Source organism: Budorcas taxicolor, chromosome 23, assembly GCF_023091745.1.
Source record: "Budorcas taxicolor isolate Tak-1 chromosome 23, Takin1.1, whole genome shotgun sequence".
NCBI classification, from domain to species: Eukaryota; Metazoa; Chordata; class Mammalia; order Artiodactyla; family Bovidae; genus Budorcas; species Budorcas taxicolor.
The window spans coordinates 49,370,205-49,395,488 of NC_068932.1; the positions used below are offsets into that span (position 1 = coordinate 49,370,205).

Genomic DNA, 25,284 nt, shown 5'->3' on the forward strand with positions numbered 1-25,284 from the left:
TGATGACTGTTGCTGCCTCAACCGTGAGACTCAGTCCTAATGGAGGACCACCCTCCCCAGGCCTGCGTCTCTGCGGGCACGTCCTGGTAGGCTCATTCTGTGGGACAGGGCCAAGGCCTCCTCTTTCTTGCTGGAGGCCAGTGGGGAGCCATTCTCTGCTCCCAGGGGTCCCCACATTCCCTGTCGTGGCCCCTTCTGCAACAGGGCAGCTTCCTGAAAACCAGTGGGAGAATCTCTATATGTGAGGCCTCATGTTACATAACATACTACCACACCATCACAGGGGAACACCTCCATCCTATTCGCAGGCCAGCCCGCCTCAAGGGAAGGGGTCATTTGGGATGGGTGTCCCGGGGTTGGAGTCCTGAGACCGCTGTCGGGATGTCCCCATGCAGCAGGTCCCTGAGACGAATGCACCCTCTTGCCTCCAACGTGGCCTTCATTCTCCACCTTGGTCTTCATCCCTCATCTGCGTAACAGACCTTCCTTTGATACTATGGCATTTTACATGTGGTTTGGTCCTGGATAGTGGGATTCTTCAGCCCATTTGAGACCCTCTCCTGTGGAAGTCAGTACTTCCCTGCAGCCTGGCTGGGTCTGGAGTGGTTCCGTCTCTTCTCCTGGGCTGTGTCCTGTGAGGTTCGCGTCATCTCCTGACAGTTGGCAACATATTCCCAGAAGCATCTGAACACCTCAGGGTGCTGACGCTGGGTGACACCCTGCCACAGGCAAAGGTCGGTGCTCCGTCCTGGTGCAAATGCGTGTGGGCATGGCCCATGCCGCCAGGTTAGGGCTCTGGCTAGCGCTCACACACATCTTTATTTGACCTCCCCCTGGAGCCCCATCCTGGAGTATCACCATCGTTTGGGAACCAGGAGAGCTTGGGCAGTGGTCCCCTGGGCTGGGCTGGTGGCCAGGCCCTTCCTTCCTCCCTGCCTCCTGCCGGCAGACTCTCTCCCGGCCCGACTCATCCTTAGTGTCTGAACTGCGCTCCCTGCCATTTCTACAAGGGCCGACACCAGAGCTTGTCGTTCAGAACAGGCACAGGGAAGGAGCAACCGTGTGGACCCTGGCCGGGGCGCAGCCCCCAAGCTCAGACTGCTGCTGCCACATCGTGGGACAGGGTCTACCCCCATCACGGGTCAGGGGCTACCGCCTGCCTGCCTGGCAAGGGTGCCCTCCTGGCTCTCCACCTCCAGCCCCCAGCCTGGTCCCAACACCACCGCCTCCGTCAGCGGCGCACTCCACGCCTCCCCTCCCTGCAGGGCTGCCCCCCACCCCCCAACCCAGCCCTGACCCTGAAGGTTGGGTGTGAACACACACCCCGTCCGCCCGCCCTCCCTTCCTCTGGGTCTCTGTTCCGTCCTCCTCGCTGCCTGCGGCTCTGCGGATGACAGACGGCGTGTTCCTTGCAATTAGCACTCACACCATTACCCTCTTTATCCAATTTCCTGGAACACACAGCTGTGTCTTCTATTTCTGGCTCTGGAGTTCCTGACAATTCAAGGCAGCTTGAGGCGGGCAGAACTCAGGACGCAGTGAGCAGGCCGCGCTCCGGGCTCAGCCTGCCCGGAACGCAGGGTCGTCTTGATGTTTGGGAGGGAATTCCAGGCATACAGGCCACCGATGCAGGGAAGGAGAAGGGCTGAGGGTGATGCAAGAGAGAGGAGGTCCCTCCAGGGAGCCACCATGTAGAACCTGTTGGAACCCGCCTGCGATTCATCCAGTCGTGGGGCAGGAAGTGGAGGGTTTCCTCCTGGTCCCACCCCTCCCTGGTGCAGTATTGCCCCTGGCGACGCTCCAACCTTAAATTTAGAGGGAATGGTCAGCATGTGGAGAGGTCTCGTGAGCCAGGTGACCCCCAGGTGAATCCCGAAATGACAGAGGGGTTGGGTGCCCCCCACAGACTCTGGGGCTTGCTGACTTCTACCCCATCTCCCAGTGCTCAGCGTGTTCTACCGCTTCCTGTGTTGTGTGTGTGTGTGCGTGTGTGTGTGCATGTGTGTGTGTGTGTGTGTATTTTGATCAGTAAATAAAATCTTGCACTGTTATCCCACAATATCTCACCTAACTTAGTTTTCACACTATGGCTAGTTATACTCCCATCTTAAGCTTAGAGTGGGTGGTCCACGTGCCCCGCCCCTCGGGTCATCTTGTTAGACCGCTGTCTAATCACCAACAGAGAGGTGGCCACAGTAATATCTGCAGAGTGGAATCACCAAAAGCTGTGGCAGTTAATTCAGGAAAGAAGAACCACAGCGCAAAAGCCGAGAGAAAACACAAATCAAAGGGAAGGAACCGTGAGATTCAAAAAATAATAAGTAGTAAATATCTATGCTCCTTACTATTCAGTGGTGGTGGAGCGTGCTGAGAAAACAAATTTTCAGGAACTTTCAAGCACTGCTGGGAGAATACATTGTGTGAAAACAACTTTTTCCAAAACCATTTGCTAATACAGGTCAGATGTTGCCGGCACACAGGAAGCAATCCCATACACACATAAACCAACATTCATGCATCAGTACGGTCATTGGAATACTGTTTAAACTAGCAAAATTGGGCAGCAGGCTAAATGAATGAAAATGAGGGCGCTTTGAATGGACAATGAACTGACAATTATATCCTCATCAAAAACGTTTCCAAAGGTTTATAATATTTTAAAACTGCTTCAAAGGAGAAAGCAGTATACAAATGTATACATTAGGTTGAACCTTATCAAATTACCTATCTTTTAAAAACAAATGGGACATCCCTGGTGGTCCAGTGGTTAAGAACCTGCCTGCCAATGCAGGGCACACGGGTTTGATCCCTGGCCAGGGAAGATGCCACATGCCGAGGAGCAGCGAAGCTCCATGGTGCCACAGCTACTCAGCCTGAGCTCTAGAGCCCTCAAACTGCAACTGCTGAGCCCACGTGCCTCAACTACTGTGGCCCACGGCACTCTAGAGCTGTGTTCTGCAACGAGAGGAGCCGCTGCAATAAGGAGCCTCGCACCGCAGCTAGAGAAAGCCTGCAGGAAGCAGTGGCGGCCCAGCACAGCCCGAGTTAATAGACAATTAAAATAAAAAATTGGCTCAGCCACGCTTAACCACGGCTCAGTCCTGCTTATACTATATAACTATAGTGTATGATATGTATTGCACTATATAATACGAATGTTTGATTTTGCTATTGCCTTAAAATCTGCTTTTAGGAAAAAAAGACTAGAAGGAAAGGTATCTGTTGATGGCAACAATTGTGTCTTAGGACTTCAGGCGATTTTTATTTCTGTTCTTTGAATTTTGCTTCTTTCCTATAAAGAGCATGCACTCCTTCAATGGCACAATCTTATTTTATTAGTGGCATGTGTCTGGTGAGACTTTGAAGAGTTGCCATAGGAACACGAAGCAGATAAACTTCCTAAGGAGCAAGGATGCGTCTCTTGGAGAAGCTCCTGACAGCCTCCAGGACTCAGGGGCTTAGCCTCCAGGGCCATCTCACGGACGTATACCTGCCCACGAGGGGGACCAAGCTCTTCCCCCAGCGTCCTGGCCCAGCAGCCACTACAGCTTCAGGCAACACCACCTACGCATCTGGGCAAGGGGGCACTAGACGCCAGCCACAGGGGAGGTGCTCCTGCCCCCCACCTGGCAGAAGGGAGAAGGCACAGCTGCTGCGATGGCAGGAGGGCACCAAGGGAAGAGCCTCTCCTTCATCTGGACTGCCCTTGCACCAACAACTCCTTAGCGCAGAGAGAGAGCCCTGTGGCTCAGCCAGGGCGGGTGTGCGGACTGTGAATTCCTTTTTCCAACACAGACTCAGATCCAAAGTCCAGGGGTCTCGGCTGCAGGGCTGGCCACTGTGCCAGTCAGTCTCCCCAAGGCTGCCGCAGCTGCGAAGCTGGCCGCGGTTCCCCTGCAGAGGGACCCGGCAGTGTCTGAATCAAGAGTCAAGGTTATGGAACAGTCTTTCTTCCCTGGCCTCTGGGAAAGCCACTTCCCAAGGGCTATTTTGCAGAAGGAAGAGCCCCTCGATAAAATGTCTCTAATGTATTTATCTAAATAGACAGGGTTAAATTAATCAGCTGCTACTCAATTAATCCTGCCCTTTATAGACTGAAGTTTAAAGACAGCTCTGTTGTGGTTTATACTGGTGAAAGAATATAAAAACAAAGTCTTCCACTTACATATTACAAAACCACAAAACTGAAGGCCTTTCCCCAAGCCAAAATCCCTATGGCATACCCCAAACCATGCCCTTTTTAAACTACTGGAAATCCATACACCTAGCTCCCTCTTTCTATAAGCACATGAATCTCTGAGCTGAAGGATTGAACAAATGCAATAAAAAATCTTATTAATCACTCAGTCTATGAAAAAGGTGACCTTTTTCAGCCTCATTTTTAAGCAGCTAGAAATCTGATGGGCTTAGCCATCAAAGCCTCTTGAGCATGAGTAACTCATAAAATCTGCCGACATACTTTATAAAGTTAAGAGTCATAAATGTGGGCATTGCTTTATAACATCAGCAGTACATTCAGATTGGTCTTCTCTATTCCTGAGGGGTATGTGAGCTTCTTCTGAAATCCTTGTAAGATGAGGGTCTCAGCTTCACCCCCGTCTCTGTCTCCTGGGAAAACCCAGAGTACTGGGGCTGGTACCTCCCATTTCCACATTGTTTTTGCTGATTCTCATACATGAATATATCTAAGGACCAAGGCTGGATGGAATCAGCTCAATGAGGCAAGAATGCACTGAACACACCCTTAGTAAAATGGCTCAGCTGAGGGCTCTGGGGTGCGTCAGAGACCACGTAGACTCAGTGTCCTTGGGAGGGTGGGGTGGGGTCTCCAGCAGTCCTCACCCTCCAAGTGGCTTAATATCATGCTGTGCGGGTAAGCTGGACGTGGTTGGTTTCCAAAACAAAGAGGTGGAAATCCAGACATTGATGAGATGAATGCTGCATATATTTCTCAAATGCTCACGGTGCTATCACTTCTCTGGGAATTCTCAGTTAATTCCACTGGGGCTGACTGGCTGGGTTCATTCAGACCTCAGAATTGTGACTATTTCTGCACTGTCCTTGCCATCAGAAGAGGCATGGCGGCAAGACTCAGGTGCTTCCACCCCGTGGTCTGCAGAGAAGAATCCTCTTCTTGGCGACTTTGTGGGGAGAGAAGCCTGCTTTATCGTGAGTGATGTTTTATCCTGCAAATGCTTCGAGGCCACACGAGTGGAGGAGAAGGAAACAGAAAGAACAGCTGCTCCAGGAGATACACCCCTCATCCAGGCTCCACGGGCCCACTCTCTGATCAGCGCTGGGCCGGCCTAGGGCACATGCAGCAAGACGAGGGTCTGGACATGAAGGGAATCCCAGGAGGTCCCTGAGTGCCTCTGGGAGCCAGTGCCTGGAGCCAGGCTCGAGGAGCCCAGTGGGGGCATCAGAGCGTCCCCTGCCTCCAGGACCCAGCATGACGACTTGGCAACGAGGAAGGCGCACAGAGCAGCCATGAGGCTCCACGGGTCAGCCAGGGAGCCGGGGAGGCAGGGCTCGGAGGGCCTCCCGGGAAAGAGACCTCATGCCAAGAGTGCAAGTAGGGCAGGCGAATGAGACAGCTCAGGGCCCAGACCAGCGGTGACACTGGGCACAAGCCCCCAGGACCCTGAAGCTGGCCCAATGGCCACGGAACAAGCAGCCCCTTCGGGTGGCAGTGACGGCTTCTAAACCCAGCCGCCTCCATCCTCCTGGGGCACCTGGGACTTGATGGCGGACCCACTTCTCCAGTGTGGGAGCAGTGGGCCGGGGCGGCCAGAGGCTGGCACTCTGGCCTGTGTTCCTGATCCCCTCTCCTTAGCCAGGGGGAGAGGTCACGTCTTTGCTGTTGACGTGGGGAGGCTGAGAGTGGGGCAGTGAGGGCCAAGCAGGGAGTGAGCGGAAAGCTCAGGGAAGCCCTGCACATCGGCCACGTGGGGTCTGCGGTGGGACCGGTAGGGAGTACACGCCCAACAGACACACATGCGTGTACACTCACAGCACACACACACAGAGACACACACGTGTACACACTCACAGCACACACACTGAGACACACACATGTACACACTCAGAACACACAGAGACACACACTCACAGCACACAGAGAGATGCACATATACACTCACACCACACAGACACACATGTGTACACACAGCACACACACACAGGCACACATGCATATACACTCCCAGAACACACAGAGAGATGTGCATATACACTCATGGCACACAGACACACACATGTACACACAGCACACACACACACACACAGAGACATACATATATGCTCACAGAACACACAGCGGGACACACACATTCATGGCACAAAGACACACACACGTATACACTCACAGTACACACACAAACACCCACAGACACACACGTGTATACACTCAGAGCACATATACACACACATATACACTCACAGAACACACAAGAGAGACATTCACATACACTCACAACACACAGATACATGTGTATACACTCACAGCACACATATATACACTCACAGAACACACAGAGAGATACACACACATGTGTGTACACTCACAGCACACACACACACATACACGCGCACCTCTACACACAGCGCACGCACACACACACACACACACACACACACACACACATATACACTCCCAGAACACACAGAGAGACATGCATATACACTCACGGCACACAGACACACGTGTACACACTCACAGCACACACACACACAGACACATACATATACGCTCACAGAACACACAGCGGGACACACACTCATGGCACACAGACACACACGTGTGTACACTCAGAGCACATATACACACACATATACACTCACAGAACACACAAGAGAGACATTCACATACACTCACGACACACAGATACACGTGTATACACTCATAGCACACACATGTGTAGACACAGCACACACATATACACTCACAGAACACACAGAGAGATACACACACACGTGTGTACACTCACAGCACACACACACATACACGCGCACCTCTACACACAGCGCGCACACACACACACCCGCACCTCTACACACAGCGCGCACACACACACGCGCACACACACACACAGATGCATCCCTCACAAGAACATCAGCTGCTTCCAAGGCCATCCCTTCCTACAGGGTTTTGTGATGAAGTCGCCTCTACGTCTTGAAAGATAGAAGAAAGTTGTATGGGGAGGGGTTATCTTAAAACAGCATTTTAGCCTAGTAAATATAACGCTTAAAATCATGTTTTTTAAAACAACCTGCCCTCTGTCCACACCGGGGATGGGTCCTGCACGTGTGAGCTCACACGTCCCTCAGCGTCCTCGTGACTTCACACTGGACACATGGCATTGCCACTCTGAGACCACAAGCCTGCTTCTCCTCCAGGTCCTCGCGCCGAGGGCTGTATTTTCCTTTTGAGTGTGTCTCCAGACAGATAAAACGACGCGTGCATTAAAATTCATGGTGCGGAGGAGACGAGGGGCCCCTCGGAGTGCGGCTGAGATAATCTCCTTCTCCTAATTCTTCAAGAGCTCACACTGGCTCAGCTCCAGGGAGCCCTCGGGCCCCGCCTGCCCAGGTGCCAGCCCTTCTCAGACTCTCCCCGGGGAAGTCGGGGTCTCCACAGACCATCCTCCCCTCAGTTCACAGCTGCACCTGCTCTTGGAGGGGCCTCACAGGAGGCAGCCTGTCCTGGGTGCTGACTGCAGAGGGAATTCGCTTTTGCATTCCCAAGGCCACTTACAGTGTTCATTATAATCATCATTACACACCAGCCCCTATCACTGCCTTCTGTGTTTGGGCTCATCTTACGAAGAAATCCAACTGGGCTGAACTACTGTATCAGGCTCATTTTATACCCAAAAGCCAAAACAGGAAATAAAAGTCATTGGAAGGAGATTCCGTTATAAAATGCGTCTCCCCCTTCAATTCAAAGGTGATTCAGAAGTCAACAACCGTGAAGACATCCCACCTGCATGAAACCCACTGGGCTGACCCAGAGGGGTGCGAGCCCCTCCCTGAGTGAGATCACCTCAGGGCGTGTCTCGTGGAGGGTTGGACGTCAGAAGCTGGCTGGGCTCCTGCAGGAAGGCCATCGACACAAACCAGCGCTGCATCCTGGGGACCATCCCTTCTGGGAGACCCGCATCTGCTCACCTCTCAGCCGCGTCCGTGGACAGGTGGCAAGAACCACCCCGCGACGCATTGCACCCTCCAAAGCCTAGCTCCCTCCTGGGACTGGTCCCCTTGCGCGTCTTCTGGCCCCTGAATGTTCTGCACGCAGCCTGCCCACAGCTCGATGAGGAAGGGGACGTGGTCCTGAGGGGGCGACGGCCAGTTCGCCCCCCACCCCCGCAGAGGCAGCCACCGGGGGGCCCCCTTACCCCTCTCTCCAGAAGCATGTCTCGGAAGTGGGCCGCTCGCTCCTCCAGCGGCAGAAGGATCTGGGGCAGGGGTGACTTGCCGCCCACGTCCTGTCTCTCCGCCTCCTCGGGCCTAGGACTCACGTGGCCTTCCGTCCTTTGGGGCACAAGATACAGAGAGTCAACCAAGACCTTGGAGACCCACCTAATTCTCACTACAACCTTTCAAAGCCCTCCAGGCCCCTGGAAGGAGCAGAGTCTTTGAACACTTTGCAAAGCCCAGCTCAGGTGAGACTTGGCTCTTGGGATGCAAACTGCTTTGCTGCGTTTGGGGCAGAAAGTGGAGACAGAAGCCCCGACAGGATAGCACGGCCGGAGGGAGACCTCGGTGGGGCCTGAGGGTCGAGAGCACTCAGAACAGCCTGGGAAGGAGGCCAAGCGGCCCCGAAGCTTCCCCGCCCGAGGCCACTGTCACCGGAGCGAACGGAGCAAATCTGCCGCTTGAACCAGTCACTGGGTCTTGAACCTGGTTCCACTTTGGCTTTTAGAGATGACTCGACAGTGGACAAAGGCACAGAAGACAGTCATGGGGAAATTATTCTATCTACACCCAGAGGGCAGAAAGCATTGTCTGGGGGTTTAGCCCCAAAGGGAGGATGTAGTGACGGCAGTGAGACAGAACCACACCCTGGGGACTCTGCAAAGGACAGGGAGAGCTAGGTGACCGTGAGCCCAGGGGTGGCCACAGGGAGGAAGCAGGACCCAGCGTGGGCATGGCGAGGGGCCAGGTGGAGCGGCCCAGAGGAAGGAGAGAGAGCCCCCCTTTATGAATCAGCCGCTCGATAGCTCGCATCATTTGTTTAACGGCCCATCTGATGGAGGTCCTCGTGGTTTTACTCCTCGTATTGGAAGCAGCTGGAAACCTCCCTCTACCGCACCTTGATGCTCGCTGCTGGGAGAAAGCATCTGACCAAACACACACTGTTGCTCCCACCTCCTTCCCTCCTGCTCCCTGACACGGCCCTGCCTGGGACTGGTCCCCCCAGCACCTCGCTCTCAACCAACCTCTCTCCATCTCCTAAGGCGCCAACTGGACCCCTGGTGCCCAAAAGGCACACTTGCTCTGACACCCAGACCCCTCTGTGGGTACAGACACCAAATTAAAAGATGCTCCTTGCAAGGTAATCTATGACAAACCCAGACAACATATTAAAGAGCAGAGACACCAAGTTATTGACAAAGGTCTGCATAGTCAAAGATATGCTTTTTCCAGTAGTTATGAATGGATGTGAGAGGTGGTCCATACAAAAGGCTGAATGCTGAAGAATTGATGCTTTTGAACTGTGGTGTTGGAGAAGACTCTTGAGAGTCCCTTGGACTGCAAGGAGATCCAACCAGTCCATCCTAAAGGAAATCAGTCCTGAATATCCATCAGAAGGACTGATGCTGAAGCTGAAACTCCAATACTTTGGCCACCTGATGCAAAGAGCTGACTCACTGGAAAAGACTCAGATGCTGGGAAAGATTGAAAGCGGGAGAAGGGGGCGACAGAGGATGAGATGGTTGGGTGGCATCACTGACTCAAAGGACATGAGTTTGAGCAAGCTCCAGGAGATGGTGAAGGACAGGGAAGCCTGGTGTCCGGCAGTCCATGGGGTCACACAGAGTTGGACGACCTAGTGACTGAACAACAACGACTCTCCCACCCTCCAGGACCACGGCCTCCACTGACTGCAGGCAGTGACATCAACAGGCCAGTGCAAACCTGATCACAGGCCACCGTTCCCGGGAGTTCTAAAGAGAAGTCCGCTGGGAAGCACCATGACTTCCTGCCTCCTGCACACAGGACTGCATCCTGGGTGCTCACAAGTCCGGAACAGCAGGGCATGTGCATTTCCAAAGCCTGCTGCACCCCAGGAATTGCGGGGATAAAGGCACACCATGCCTGTCCGGGTTTCCTGATGGAAGTCACGATCAGGGCTCCCCAGGTGATCTGTTGCTGGGGGGGCCTGTGGCAGCATCTGCAGACATTTGTGGTTGCCACCACTCGGAAGGTGCTCCCAGCATGTAGGAACGGAGGCCAGGGCAATGCACAGGATGGTCTGGGCATGTCTCTATCCCCGCATCTGGGGAGGAGGAGACAACCATCCAGGTCATGGGTGCTGCGTGCTAAGTCGCTTCAATCATACCCAACTCTTTGTGACCCTATGGCCCATAGCCCAGCAGGCTCCTCTGTCTGTGGGGTTCTCCAGGCAAGAATACTGGAGTGGGTGACCAGGCCCTCCTTCAGGGGATCTTCCCCACCCAGGAATCGAACTCGAGTCTTCCATCGCCTGCATTGGCAGGTGGGTTCTTTCCCGCTGGCACCACCTGGGAAGCTCCCGTTAAGGTCAGCGTCATTTAACTGCCCAGCCAGGGCAGCCTCACCAGGCCTGCAGTTCCTCCAGCTCTGGCCAGGGTGCCATGAAGACATGCAGGTTAGCGGTTTGGGACATGCTAGGAATGTAGAATCTGTATACCATGTGCTATGTCTAACAGGGGCTGCCGTGCATCGGGGCTAGAATGCAGATTAATCCACCCTCACTCAGAACGTGCAAAGAAAAACAACCTGCTTGCTCAGCCCATTCGGGGATCTTATTTATAGCCCAACGACTTCAGGAGAACTTGCATTCTTCGCTTCTTATGCCATGATGTGGAATTTTGAAAACAGAAAATTGCCAGTGGATTTGCCATCGTAGCACACTGCAGAGGGTATAATTAGGATCTCTTTGTAATAAATGTTCATTAGTTAAAAATAGAAGTGCGGAAACAAGTCTCGCATTGTCGTAACTTGAAACAAGATTAACAGGAACATGTGATGATCGCGGATTACAGCTTTTTCCACAAAATATTTTGTTCGGAACCACTGGACGCTTTCCAGACTGCAAAGCAATCGTTCAATTAGAGTCAATCAAAAGCAAAGGCAAACTTAGCTAAAAATATTTTCATCCTAAGTCTGAAAAACTTAGTACTAAAAGTAAATCCTAACACTGAAAAATAGAGTAAAGTCAACATCATACGGAGGGTGAGAGGCGTTGTCCCCAGGGGCCCAGCTGGGTACCCGAGCCCTGGGGTGGTTGTGGGGGTGGGGACCACTGCAGGGCTGGGGTCTCCTTGCTGTGAGGGGAGGGGCATGTCACCTGCCTCCTGCACCCTCTTCGGAGACATCAGGGGGCCCGAGCCCCGCCCTGAGCTCTGCCCCACTCCTGCTCCCATCCCGCCCCTCCCCCAGAACCGCCTCTGAGCTCCAGCAGCTGAGCCGCTCATGAGACGTGTGCCAGGGCATTCTGACCCTGCCCATGAGCCCAGGGCAGCACATGCTTCCGGCAGATGCTTGAGACCAGACGCGGTACAGCAGGATTCCAGAGGCAGCAAGTTCTTTTGCAAACGACGGACTTTCCTGTGTTTATCTGGGGCTGAGGGACTCAGGCCACTGGCCTTGGCACTTCTGCCCCTGCCTGGAGGCCAGTGCTTGGACCCAGACTCGCCTCTTCCGCCTCCTGAAGGTTCAGTGCAGCCATCCTGGGGTCAGAATGGTCTCTTTGGCGAAGAAACTAGGGCCACCGACCAGCTGCCTGTTACATTCAAAGGAAAGGGATTTTTGCTCTTGCTTTTTTACTGTCCAGGTTACAAGGGGAGGGGAGGGGAGAGAGAAGGAAGGAAAGAAGGACGGAGGGAAGGAGAGAGGGCGGGAGAGGTTGACTCAGAAGGCGGTGTTCTTCGCTGCAGGCGCACAGGGGAGGGGTGCGCTTCTCCAGGTCTAAGGCCCCGCCCGCTGACTCAGCAGGCACACTTCCTGCAACGCCGGGGCAGGTGATGGGAGTACGATGGACCGCGTCTTTGGAAAAACAGTTTGAACAGGAAGATCCCAACACGCCTCCATCTGTGATGCTAATGTGAGCCTGTTTTTCAGTCCTGTTGAAATATTTAAACCTCTCAATTCTGACAGAGATTAGCTCTGTCTCCCAATTTTACAGTCCCCATTGATGTGATAAGCCGGCCTCCTTCACCTCTGGCTAATTTGTTCCTGAAAATGTGCAGCAGGAAATGCCAAAAGCAGATGCCTCTGGCGGGTCCCACCGGCCTCTCCCTGCAGGTGATGACCTCCCTTTCCTGCTGCTGATGAGCAGGGGCAGGATGCCCACCGTGCCCACCAAGAGGTCTGGAAAGCCCTGGCCGGCAGGATCTGTGTCTACTGCTACCACAGCCGTCATCTAGGGCTTGTTGCTCCGAGACCCAAAGGTTAAGGGTGGCGTGTCCTGCGGCTCCTGCTGCCCAAATCCCTGACTCGCTCCGCTGCCCCTCCTCGTGCCTGGCCAGCGGGTCCGCCGGGGTGGGGTCCAGGTCTCCGGCAGCTGACATGAGTTCCCTGCCAGGGCGCGGAAACGGGGCATGTGGTTATTTATCCTCAAGATCCCGAAGAGCTGAGATCCACAGGCTCGCGTCTTCCTAAATGACTCTTGGACTTAAAACAACTCCTGAATGCCTATTTCCTTGGCGTGCTTTTTATGATTATTCATTATTCCAGGTGGGGCGCCAGATGCCAGATGCCGCCTGAAGTGAAGGACGGAAATAAGGAGCACAGCGCAGCCCAGAGACCCTGCGGCCCCATCAGAGAATGCCTGACATTTGCTGAAAACACGGTCAAACCCTCTCCTCCCACTTTACTTGCACCATCTCATTTAATCCTTCTCACAACCCTACGAGGCTCATTTTACAGCTGGGAGAACTCAGAGGAGGCATGTAAATTCCACAGCACAATGACAGGTCTGAAAACAGTGATGGTGATGGTGATGATGGTGATGATGATGGTGGTGAAGATGGTGTCAATGATGGTGGTGATGATGGTGGTGGTGATGGTGATGATGCTGGTGGTGGTGATGGTGGTGGTGGTGGTGGTGATGATGGTGGTGGTGATGGTGTCGATGGTGATGGTGAGAATGGTGATGGTCTTGATGATGATGGCGTTGATGGTGGTGGTGGTGATGGCGACGGTGATGGTGGTGACGATGGTGGTGATGATGATGATGGTGGTGATGGTGGCGGTGATGGTGGTGATGGTGGTGGTGATGGTAAGGATGGGGGTGACACAACAGTGATAATCATGGTGGTGACAGTCGTGATGATACTTCCCCTTCCCTGTCTCTGACGCTTCTGACGATCCCCACCAACCCTTCCCCAGGCTGGGTTCCAGCTTTCTGTTCAGCCGGATGACATCTCATCTTTTATTTAATTTAATCGATGGAGAGAATCTGTTCTTTCCTCTGGCAAAGAGGGCTAGGAATTTATCATCAAAATGCTGCCAGGCTGTAACTCTGGTGTGAGACATGATATAAAATTCTGCAGGAATCAAAGCTTCTGTGAATCTCTGCCTTGTGGGGCCTCAGACACTGTCATGTGGCTTGTAACAAATGGTCTTCGGATGAGGCCAGCTTGGAAAGATCTGTGTTCTCTACTTTTCAGCCTCACCGGTGTAGCGTGGGAGGGTGCCTTTGGCTGCTGTCAGAAGACCGGGTCATCAGCCAGGTGGTCTCCAGGCCCCCGGCTGGGCTGGTGTGCAGGGCACCAGCTCAGCCGGCACTACTCACCTACGTGGAGGTCCAGACTCAAAGCCCACAGTGGCATCGAGGAGGATGTCTCCCCAGGACGGAGTCATGGCCAACGGCACATCCGGGTTCTCACCCCAGTCAGGGGGCCATGGGAGCCGAGCAGGGAGCGCTGTCCCCAGCCCCGTAGAGCAGCCCTGCCCCCCAGTGTGCAGGGACAGGTCTCCAACGTGGGAGAGACGGGCCCTGACGTGGGCAGAGACGGGGCCGTGACGTGGGAGAGATGGGGCCCTGACGTGGGAGAGACGGGGCCCTGACGTGGGCAGAGATGGGGCCGTGATGTGGGCAGAGATGGGGCTCTCAGATGGGCAGAGACAAGGCCCTGATGTGGGCAGGGACACAGAACCCCCTGGAGGAGCAGGCTGAGGCCTCCAGGCTGCAGCCTGGGCTGTTTCAGACCTCAGGGACTCCGTCTCCAGCTGGAGTTCACTGCCCTCTGCTCTGTCTGCCCGCTGACTGCTGACCGCCTGGCCAACCCCCTCATGCCTGCCCCTGCCCTGCTCCCCTCAGCCCTGCTCGTCCTGCCCTGGCCCCACCCCTTGACCCCCGATGTGGTGACACCTGCCCGGGAGGGGCTCTGGGGGTCACAGAGCTGCTCTTTGCTCTCTGGAGGCCAAGCAGCCCTTCCATGGGGCTGACCTCACTCACCCAGCCTTTCTGTCCACGTGCTCAGAGCACTGTGAACCAGGAGTCAGGCGGGTGGAGGGAGGGGATGAGGAAGTGAGCAGACCCCCGTCCGACCCCCACCTCCCTGAAGCCCAGTCAGCATGGGCCTTTGGAGGGGTGGAGGGGTGCCAGCTGCAGGCGCACTTGGTCTCGGAGGCCAGTGTTACTTCCTGGGGAGGCCGCCTGGGAAGGCATGTCTCTGTGCCGGCAGGTGGCCCCTGTGGGATGGGGAGGAGCCCCTGTGAGCACCAAGAGCAGGCTCCCCAGGTCCAGTGACAGGCGACCGTGCTGCTGGAGAAGGCCCGACCCCACGTCTGCCCCCAGCCCGACTCTGCGGGAGCTACGTGGTCGTCTTAAGGGCTCGTCAGGTAAAGCTGAGAGGACCCTGGAGATTAGAGGTCCTCAGGCAGGTCCTGGGCCCTGTGTGGCCACCTCCCTCATCTGGGGACCCACACTGGCAGCCTCAGAGCACCAGCAGTGTCACCCAGCAGGTGACAAGAGGCAATGCCAGGCCCCACAGCGCGCAGGTCCCACCGTGCCTTTCGCAGGCAGTTTCCAGCTGCATCCGTGAGGTCGCCACACTCTCAGCCCTGAGAAGCAGCCGGGTGCCCTCAGGCTGAGGGTGTGCGGTGCATCTCACAGAGGCTGCTGGGTCACTTCTCTCACAAAACAGCGAAACCCATACCACCCTCCTGCCCCCACCGGCTGCAGCCGGAATCACCTTTGGGGGCCCTGGAGGAAACGTGATGGCCTGATCGCATCCATCATATGTCACAGGATGCTTAGGGGTGCCTGTCCTGAGGCTTAAGACCAAATAGACCTCCTGATGTGAAATGCCGCAAAGGATGCTCTTTAATCTATCCAGGTCCTCACACAAAAGTAGGCAGAGCTGTCAGAACAAGAAGCCTGCAGACAGTGTCCTCATAAATTACGGGGTGAGGGGTCCCCAGAACTCACACTGTGAGCGGGCGGTGCCTGACCGTGGCACCAAGGACCCTCAGGGCATCTGCGGCCGCCCGGGGAAGCCGGGAGGAGCCAGAGGCCCGTCCCAGGGCCCCGACCCCCAGGACCCTGTGACGCCATGGACGGAGGAGCAGCTGCTGGCTGTGGCCTCTGAGAGCGGGGACACTGAAGCTGGAGGGGCCTCTGGGCTACTGACTGCGAAGGGGCCAAGGTGACCCACGGGGGTCAGCGAGCAGGGTGCCCCTTGCAGGATAAAGCCAGGGATGAACTTGGAGAAACAGACACGAGCATAATCTTAGCAATTTTTAGACAAGATACCAAGGAAAGGGAAGAGGCGGCCTGGGGAACGTGAGGAAGCAGAGGGCACGTGACGGCACCAGAGCAGGCGCCAGGGCCCAGAACCAGCAAGGCCGTCCTGGGTCACTGTCTTGCCCCACATCAGGTCAGCGAGAGAGCAGCAGAAGAGCGCAGCCTAGACGTGCACACAGGCAGAAGTGGGAAGACAGCGCCACGCTCCGATGAAACCTTAACTGATTCTTTGAACAGGAGCTAAAGTTTTCAAAGAAGATGATGGATGCTATGCAATAGCGGCACATATCAGAACAGACAAATTCAGTGGGAAAAGGGATGTTGGATCAAAGAAAGAGAGGAAAGACATCCCAGAGATCCAAGAAATTGGAAATAAAAGGGGAGGAAACACTTTGAGAGCCAAGCAGTGTACTTGGCGTCACCAATATGGAAACTCAAAGCAATGAAATAGAACAAACGTTAAAAAATAATTCAACGAAAATACCTTTACGTAGAAAGGATGAACGCCTACATTTTGAAAAAGTACACATCCTACGTGATAGCCACCCAAGAATCACCAAGACAGAGACATACTCTGTCTCTCAAAGGCTAAAATTAAGAACGAAGATGGATTGAAACATACCAACTACGTGCAGATCTAGGAACTGATAACGAAGCTGTCATCGTTGGAGGATGGCGCCAGAGAAATGACACAGATTTCTGAGAGTCAGTGATAAAGGGAGTGAGCGATGAGTGGAAGTCGCTCAGTCGTGTCTGACGCTTTGCGACCCCGTGGACTGTAGCCCGTCAGGCTCTTCCGTCCATGGAATTCTCCAGGCAAGAATACTGCAGTGGGCCGCCGTTTTGTTCTCCAACAATTAAGGGGAAGGAATCAATACCTTACTTTGAGTTTCCTATTTGAAGTACACCTCAAGGGAACAAAATGGTTTATGAAGGTCTGTTTTTCTTTATAAAAGTTGTCAAGGTGCTAAATGCAGATGAGAGAATATAATCGAAACATCAGCATGAAAAAGTCCTTTTAGAAAGAAAGGATGAGGGCAAGTCACCTGCCCACACGACAGGAGACAGAGGATCAGACGTCAGATGCCTCTTGACAGAAGGAACTCAACACGACCCTGAAGGATTCTTGCCCAGATACTCATCAAACTCGAACCGATACAGCCTCCAGATCTGCTATAGAGTTGCAGAACCTACCAGGTCAGAAGAACCAGGAAAAGCACACCTTCAGATCCAGTGGTATCCATGAGCCACGGTCCAGACTATGGGAGAGTCCACAGTTAAGAAGAAATTCTGATGTTTTTAAAAACAGATGGAAAAAAAAAAGCTGGAGCAAAAGGGAACAGACCTACAGACTAAAATAAATTTAGAAGAGAGTCACGGAGGGCTACGTACAAACAGTCTTGACTTGACTTGAAAATTAAAGTTTAAAACTTCAAAGTTTAAAGTTTAAAGGTTAAACAGTCCAGGAAATCTGAGCGAGTCTGAGAAGCTACTTGATAACAGTAGGTTGCTTGGTAATACTTGTCATTTATTTTTTAGCTGTGACTATGATTGCCTTTAAAACGTCCTTATCATTTAGTCATGTGTCCTGATATATTTACAAATAAAATTTATACAACAGCTGGGGTTTGCTTCAAAATATTCCGAGTTGAGGGGTAATGAGAATGAATGATGAACAATATTGACCTTGAGATAGTTGTTGAAACTGGGAAATGTGTACATGGGAGGGTTAAATATCCTGTTCCATTGTTACATAGAACTTTTCCATAGTAAAAAGTTAAAAATGAGCAAATAAACTGTCTTGTCCATTGGGCATTTGGGGCCATTTGCTCTGTGCTGGGCCTTTCCCAGTGCGTGTCTAACAGCTAGATGGACTCAGAGCCACAGACCGGCCCTGCCCATCATCTGAGGCTGTTTGCTTTAGTAGGAATCGTGGCAGTCGGGCCTGTTGGCTGTGCAGGCTGCCTTTCCCCTACGCTCCCAGGTCTCTCCAGTCCCTCCCGGCACTGACAGTACGTCTCCCATTGCACTCCAGCCTCTTTAGGTCCAGAAACCCTGCCTCCTTCCCATCACTGCAGCAGCAAAGGCCACCTCCTCTACCTGCCTCGTGAAGCTGAGCGCACGTTCCAGCAGGAGGCATCACAGGCTTGAACAGAACCGAACTATGAATTTATAGTTTAAGGGACTTCCCTGGTGGCTCAGACAGTCAAGTGTGTGCCTACAATGCGGGAGACCCGGGTTCAATCCCTGGGTTGGGAAGATCCCCTGGAGAAGGAAATGGCGACCCACTCTTGTATTCTTGCCTGGAGAATCCCATGGACGGAGGAGCCTGGTGGGCTACAGAACATGGGGTTGCAAAGAGTCAGACACGACTGAGCGACTTCACTTTCTTTTTTTTCAAACCATGAATTACCATAAAGAGGGGAAATACATTCTTTCCCATGGGAGACGAGAGGAGAGACTCTCCTAGATGACTGCACACTTACTACTCCAGGAGCATCTTGGTGTGCTCTCGACTGCTGAACGGAGCCCCCGAAGAAGAAGATTCTGCCACAGCACTCCCCGCCCCCCGCACTGCCGTCTGGCAAGGGGAGACAGACTCTGACTCCATCTCAGAGCCACACGTCTGCTGCCAGCAAGCAAGGGCCCTGGGGAGGTCCCGCTGCTCCTGTCGTGCCTGCTCCAGGGGAGTTCATGACAACCGCCGAAGGCCAAGTGCTTCTGGAACACCGGGGTCAAAGGGAGTGAGAGGCAGGCTGGGAGATCTGATAAAGGACCAGCGAAGGAGCCCCCAGGTCAAGAGCTCTACTAGAACTGATTCCAGAGTGGTCTCCGGGCAGTCAGACTTCAGCTTTACCTCCATGTGGGTGAAGAGCTTCATAGAAACCGGGAGCAGAGCTCGACCCATTCACCCAAACTCCAAGAAACGACACCTGCTCTATTAAGCGAGGGGGTGACGTATGGGTCTCCGGATTTATGCCGACGTCTGGTCTCTCTCTCAGAAATCCACGAGTTTCATAATCCTTTTTGGGAAGGAAATTAATGCCAAGGAATCTTGATGCTTCAAGCTGAAAGGACAAACTAGAATCTCACTACAAATGAGCTGTGTCCCCACCATCTTCTCATAGCCAGGCACCCATCGAGTGTCTGTCGGCCCAGGTAGGAGGCCCTAAAGACTCAGGGCACAGACTATTCACAACACTGCAGGGCTCTATAGAGAAACAGCTGGTTGACTAAACTCATGACCTGGGTACAAGGCAGGAGCTTGAAATGCATGTGTGTGCAGTCGTGTCTGACTGTCTGCGACCCCATGGACTGTAGACCGCCAGGCTCCTCTGTCCTTGGGACTCTTCAGGCAAGAACACTGGAGTGGGTAGCTATGCCCTTCTTCAGGGGATCTTCCAGATCCTGGGATCGAAGCTGAGTCTCCTGTATTACAGGTAGGTCAGCGTAGGTAAGTGGATATTAATTCATTTTGCGTGCAAGTCTGAGGCCACAAAGAGATGCACAGTGTCCCACCTTCTGAAGAAAACCAGACTCCACACTCGCACTGGAGTGCAGCTCATCCTCTTGTTTTCTTGGATGCTTTAAAAATATAGTTTTACAGAGATCTCAATTTGGAGTCACGTATTTTCTAGCACTACCTTCTGGCACGCAGAGAAGCCGTGCTCGCACGTTCTCAGTAGCTAATATTTTGGAGATTCTGGAAACCCATGTATGTGGAAGTGAAAGGGCTCAACTCATGGTTTGTATGAAGACAGGGCTCAGCACACTGGCCCCTCCTCGCTGCCCACACTCGCTGACCATAGGCCTTGCCCTGGGGTGGGGTGAGGGCAGCAGCTGTCGGAGAATAGAAAGAGTGTTTCCTTTTCTTTCACACAGCTGACTCTCTCTAGGTGTGGGCGTGGTCTGGGGACAGACTCAGGGACAGTGGCTGCGAACCGTCCAGACAGTATATCGTTTTGCCTTGTCCTGTCTTTTGGGTGACGGTCTTGCTTCTTTCATCCTAGACGGAGGCTCGCTGACCCAGAGTAGGGTGCAGAACTGCAGCTCAGTCCAGGGGACATGCTTTGGGTGTGCCTTGGACATCTTGGTTTGTGAAGAGGAGCGTAATGGAGGGTATATTTGGGGGAAACAGAAAAATGCCCCCAAGAGAACTTCTTGCTAATTTCACGTCTTCAGTCTCCAGATATGGCTGTAGATGGTCCCATGGAAGCAGCTGTTGCTGTTCAGGTTTTACTCGACAAGGTCAACTTCTTACCTCCAAGGCCATCAACTGGGTGTCCTCAAAGTTTACAAACTACCGCAATAAACAATGTTCTGGGATTCCCTGGTGGTCCAGAGGTTAAGAATTTGTCTGCCAGTGCAGAAGGCTCGGGTTCAACGCCTGGTCCGGGAAAATCCCTCATGCAGGGGAACAACTAAGCCTGTGCGCCAGTCCCTGAACCTGTGTGCTAGAGTCTGGGAGCTGCAGCCCACGTGCCTAGAGCCTGTGCTCCACAACAAGAGAAGCCGCTGCAATGGGAAGCCCACACCACAGCTAGAGAGGAGCCCCACTAGCTGCAAGCAGAAACAGCCTGTGAGCAGCAGCGAAGACCCAGCACAGCCACCAAGAAATAAGTAGATAAATTAAAAAAAAAAAAAGAGCAATCTTTCCAGTTGAGATTTCTTTGGGTCACTTATAGTAAAACACTTCTATAACAAATGGCATAAAAACATAAATAAGTTTCCAAAGCTGTGGGGCCAATGATATTTGAAAACTCACAAGAGCAATTTCACCCTCTCCTGCTATGGAAAACCATTAATTTAGCAGGAATCCCTTGGCTCTGCAACTGGCAAAACCTGGCACCTGGAAAAGGGGCTGGAAGACACGCGTGCCGCTGGCAATTTCTTCTCTAACATAATTTGTGGATAATCTCACTCTAGTTTTTAAACCAAATGACATCTTTTGTGGAATCCTTCAAATAATTCAACTCAATTATTTGAAATAAATTCTAAGTTCTTTAAATAGTGCATTTGAAAAGCAGGTCTGAACTATAAAAAAACCTTCACGTGGGAAACCAGCAGAACCTCCGGGGCACTGCACACAAAGGGGAGACGCAAACAATCAATTTTCCGGTCCCAGGGAAGGCGCACAATTGTGCATCACAAACACATCCCATTAAACAGTAAATAACAAGCCGTCTGAAACGGCACTCACCGGCAGCTGAAAATATTTGGGTAATTTGAAAGCTTGTCACTGTGACATATTTCTCTTCCCAGGGAATGTTAGGGAAAGTATCATTTGGATCTGAATTATAGACACAGCGGATTTAATCCTATTTGCATAAGAATGTCCAAAATGTATATGAACGAGGCCAGGACGTACAAAGAATGCAGGGAGCAAGCAGCAGTGTTCGAAACCTGCCTCTACTTTGGATGGCAGGATGTGGCAGGACCTGCCTCTACTTTGGATGGCAGGATGTGGCAGGACCTGCCTCTACTTTGGATGGCAGGATGTGGCAGGACCTGCCTCTACTTTGGATGGCAGGATGTGGCAGGTGGAGCCGCACTCGGCAGGAGCACTTACGTGCTCTTAGATGAGAGCAATTACATCACACACACAAAGGGAAGGTCAAATGGACTGATCCCAGCACGTTCTCTGGAGCCTCGCTTCTTACTAGTTAGGCTAGCATCTCCTAAATAAAAATGCACAAAAGCAGATAGACGCTTGAGGAGTCCTTGGGCATACTGGCAATGACCTTCCCCAAAGGGACAAAGAGGCTAAGATGATGCCGGTGTCAGCCCGCAGGGTGACAAGATCTCTGAGCCAGGGAGCAGGACCGGTGGGGAGGGAGCCTCGGGAAAAGCCCCACAAGGGCGAGACTTCCCCCAGAGTGAGCGCAGTTTATGTAAAGCGGCCCAGAAGTGAAGGATCAGAACTCTCAGAACATCCAGATCCTGAGTCCAGCTCCAAACATCCACTGAAGCCTTTTCCTCCCGAATCTCAGAGGCAGAACAGAGCAGAGTGACCTGGGGTGTGAGCCCTGAATTGCCGAGGGAGCTGGGTGTCTGGGCGCTGCCCTCACACACAGAACCTGTGGGCCCAGCAGGCTTGGAGACTCACGGTGGCCAAAACTCCACGAAGATACCTGTGATGGTCAGAGTCAGCGCTCAGCCATGGAAGAAGTCACTGAGAAGATGAAAACTGAGATGAACGCTTTGACGCTACTTGAAAGCCAAGTGTGCAGAATCTGGGGCCTGGGCAATGTGGGCGGACTGCCCGGTCCCCTGGGGCTCAGTGAGCCCTCCCTCCTGCAAACGTTTAAAAACATCCCGTAATGGCTAGATTGCTGTTTCTCTTGTGCCTCAGGAAGCTTGTCTTGTTTTTAAAATTATACACATTTATTCAAGATCGCAGAGACAGACGCAGCTGCCGCAGGGTCTGAGCACAGCAATAAAGCGATCACAGCTTGATTCCTGCCCCGGAGCCAGCGAAGGCGCTCGGAGTCCATCCTCCGCGGCCTCTGTCACCCCTAAAGTGACTGTGTAAGGACAAGGCCTAGGAGTGCGAGAACACAGAGGCCTGTGGGGACGCTGGGGTCAACCCTGCCCCAGCGCCGCAGAGAGTCCGGCCAAGCTGCAGCCCCCGATCTCCGCCGTCAGCTGGAGAAGGAGGCCCTGCCTCCCACCCGGGCTGCCCCCCGGACAGGGGTAGGACACTGCTTACCCTGCCCTGGACTGCTCTCAGAAACTTCTGTGGCGTCTGCTTGGCATCAGTTAGAGTGACCCTAAACCTGCATTCGGTCAGCAGAATCATTTTATGAGGGGTGCTAGTGGGAAAAGGCCACAGATATTGCAAGGCCCTTTGTTATTTAGCCAGCCCGTCGTGTCCAGCTCTACGACCCCATGGACTGTAACCCCCCCAGGCTCCTCTGCCCAGAGGGTTCTCCAGGGAAGAAGACTGGGGCAGGCTGCCACTTCCTTCTCCAGGGGATCTTCCTGACCCAGGGATTGAACCCGCATCTATCTCTGACAGGCAGCTTCTTTCCGCTGAGCTCCCAGGGAAGCCCCAGTTGCGTAGGTTTGTGGCTACCCAGGCTGCCATCAGCGTCTAGCTCTGACCCCAGGCTGCCAGCCCTCCTCCCCAACAGGGGTGTCCTCTCTGCCCCCCTCTCCCACCGTCCTTCCCCAGGAAACCGCAGGGCAAGGACAGAGAGCTGAGAACAGGCATCGCCTCCGGGTTGACATCGCATCTCCCTTCATTGCTGTGCACGCATGTTGCTGCAAAAGTCTTACCTCAACTAGGGCACATTTTAAAGGAGAAGACACACAGTGCAAACACCCTGGCAGCTGCTCTGGGATTCTTGCCGCTGGCCTGGGGTGTCCCCAGCGGGAGCGGGTGCTTGAACCCCCGGAACAGCACTGGACGTGCCACTGGACAGGATGCGGACCATTCCGCAGGGCCATCGGCACCACGTCTGCTCAGTTAGTGGTCTTGCAGGTCCCTTTCGACCCCCATCATCCTCCCTGCCCCGTGCCTTTCATCCACCTGCCCTTCCAGGAACTCGGACTCACAGACCTGGAATTTTACCCCTTTGCCTGGAAGTGAGTAAGGAAGGGCCATGGACTGGCTTTCCAGGAGGGCCAAAGGGGGAACAGCCACCCCCGGCTTGAGGGGAGGCCGACCTCCTCCCTTCTGTGCTGTGCCTGCAGCAGGTAGTAACAAGCAAACTTGGGTGGAGAACGTGTTCTCCGGGCGCCACTGCAAGTCATCCGTCCTCACCCAGGCATCAACCGCTTCACTGATGACACGTCTGATTTGAGAATCAGCCTGAATGGAGTTACTGAATGGAGACCTGGTGGCGTTACTTTGCCCAAAGTCTCGAAGCCGGCAAGCCACAGAGCCGGACCTCTGACCCAGAGCTGCAGGACCCCTGGCCCACCCCTCACCCAGCACACGGCCCCACACAGCACCTAGATTGCTCTGTCCACTTCTCAGGGCCCCAGAAGCAAGGCCAGGGATGAGCATGGGCCCAGGGAGGCCGCGGAGTGAGGCGCCGTCCAGTGTAGACCCAGGGACCCCAGAGTGGCTGGGATCCCCCACCCTCTGTTTGGGGTTGGACCCATTCCTGACTCAGTCAACAGAGTCAAAATGATCCTTTTCTTTCTCAAGGAAAGACACACAGGGAAGGACGTGGTCACCTACCGATTCCTCTTGGTTTTCACATCTGGGTCTTCCCTGCCATCTTCAGAGCTCGATCCATCGCTGGGCTCGGCTGAAAGAAAATCAGGTTCATACGGTCAATACAGAGCTCATGGCTTTAGCAAGCTACCGGGAAGCACCACTTCCAGCAGGCTCAGCTTGAAATTAGGAAAACAGATTTCCGTTAAAGATGGACCTCAGTCCCATAGCTATGCTAGCAGGTTTCTCCTAAAGCTGGACCTCCGTCGTGTAACTATAATAACTATGCTAGGGGGTTTCCCTTAAAGCCAGACCTCAGTCCTGTAACTATAATAACTATACTAGGGGGTTTCCCTTAAAGCTGGCCTCCATCCTATAACTACTAGTGGGCGCACTCCTTCCATACTTCAGCAGGAGAGAAATCGGTGCTGCTTTTGTGAACGGAAAAGTCATCTCTAGCTGCTGGCCATGGAGAGGCTGTCAGACCCTCCAGAAGGGTGGGTGAGGGGGTGTGACCACCTGACCCCACCCCTCGCAGGATGCGGGCCTGCACCGGCCCTTCTGTCTAAGCTGCCTCCGCATCCCTGGGTTTGAACCGCAGACCCAGGCTCCCCCTCTGACTCCTGCAGTGGAGGACCTGCGTTCTCTGCACACAGCCTGCGGACCGCTGCTGTCTATGTGTCTACCTTCTAAGAGCCAGATTGATTTTGAAGTCAGGTCCCCTCGTTACACCTTGAAGAGGCTGGCCCTGTAAATGTTTGATGAGCTTTCGGAATGAAAAAGTAAAAAGGTGCTTGGGTGTTTCATATTTGTCTCTGAAAGGAAAGAGAAAAAATGAGTATAAAGATGGTTCCAGAGCGTTATTATTTCGGTCCTGACAGGCTGAACGATGCCCAGATGCTCCCTGGCATCACAACTGCCTGCTCGCCTGATTTTCATTCTGCATCTGTCATCCCAGGAAGTGGCTTTCTCAGAAGCTCATCCCCAGTGGGCCCAGGGGCAGGGCTGGGCCACCACCCCCACCTCGAGGCTTAAACCCACGTCCTTCCTGAGGAGGCTCTGTAACGAGCTCGTAATGAATGTGACGTTTACGGGGGAAATATGAATATCCTTGGCGGAGAAGCCCTCCACTCCTTTTCTTCTCATAAAACCCGACAGTTCTCCA

The 25,284-nt window shown here is 53.5% G+C and overlaps 1 protein-coding gene across 1 annotated transcript in view; it reads right to left on the bottom strand.

Moving 5' to 3' along the window:
* The window catches only part of TCERG1L (transcription elongation regulator 1 like), a 199,961-nt gene that overhangs the window by 14,418 nt on the left and 160,259 nt on the right, over positions 1-25,284 (bottom strand). The window contains exons 8-9 of the mRNA XM_052661172.1: positions 24,144-24,213; positions 8,394-8,529 (exon numbers count right to left, since the gene is read on the bottom strand). Of these exons, the coding sequence (XP_052517132.1) occupies positions 8,394-8,529; positions 24,144-24,213 (206 nt within the window). The remainder of the gene's footprint in view (positions 1-8,393; positions 8,530-24,143; positions 24,214-25,284) is intronic.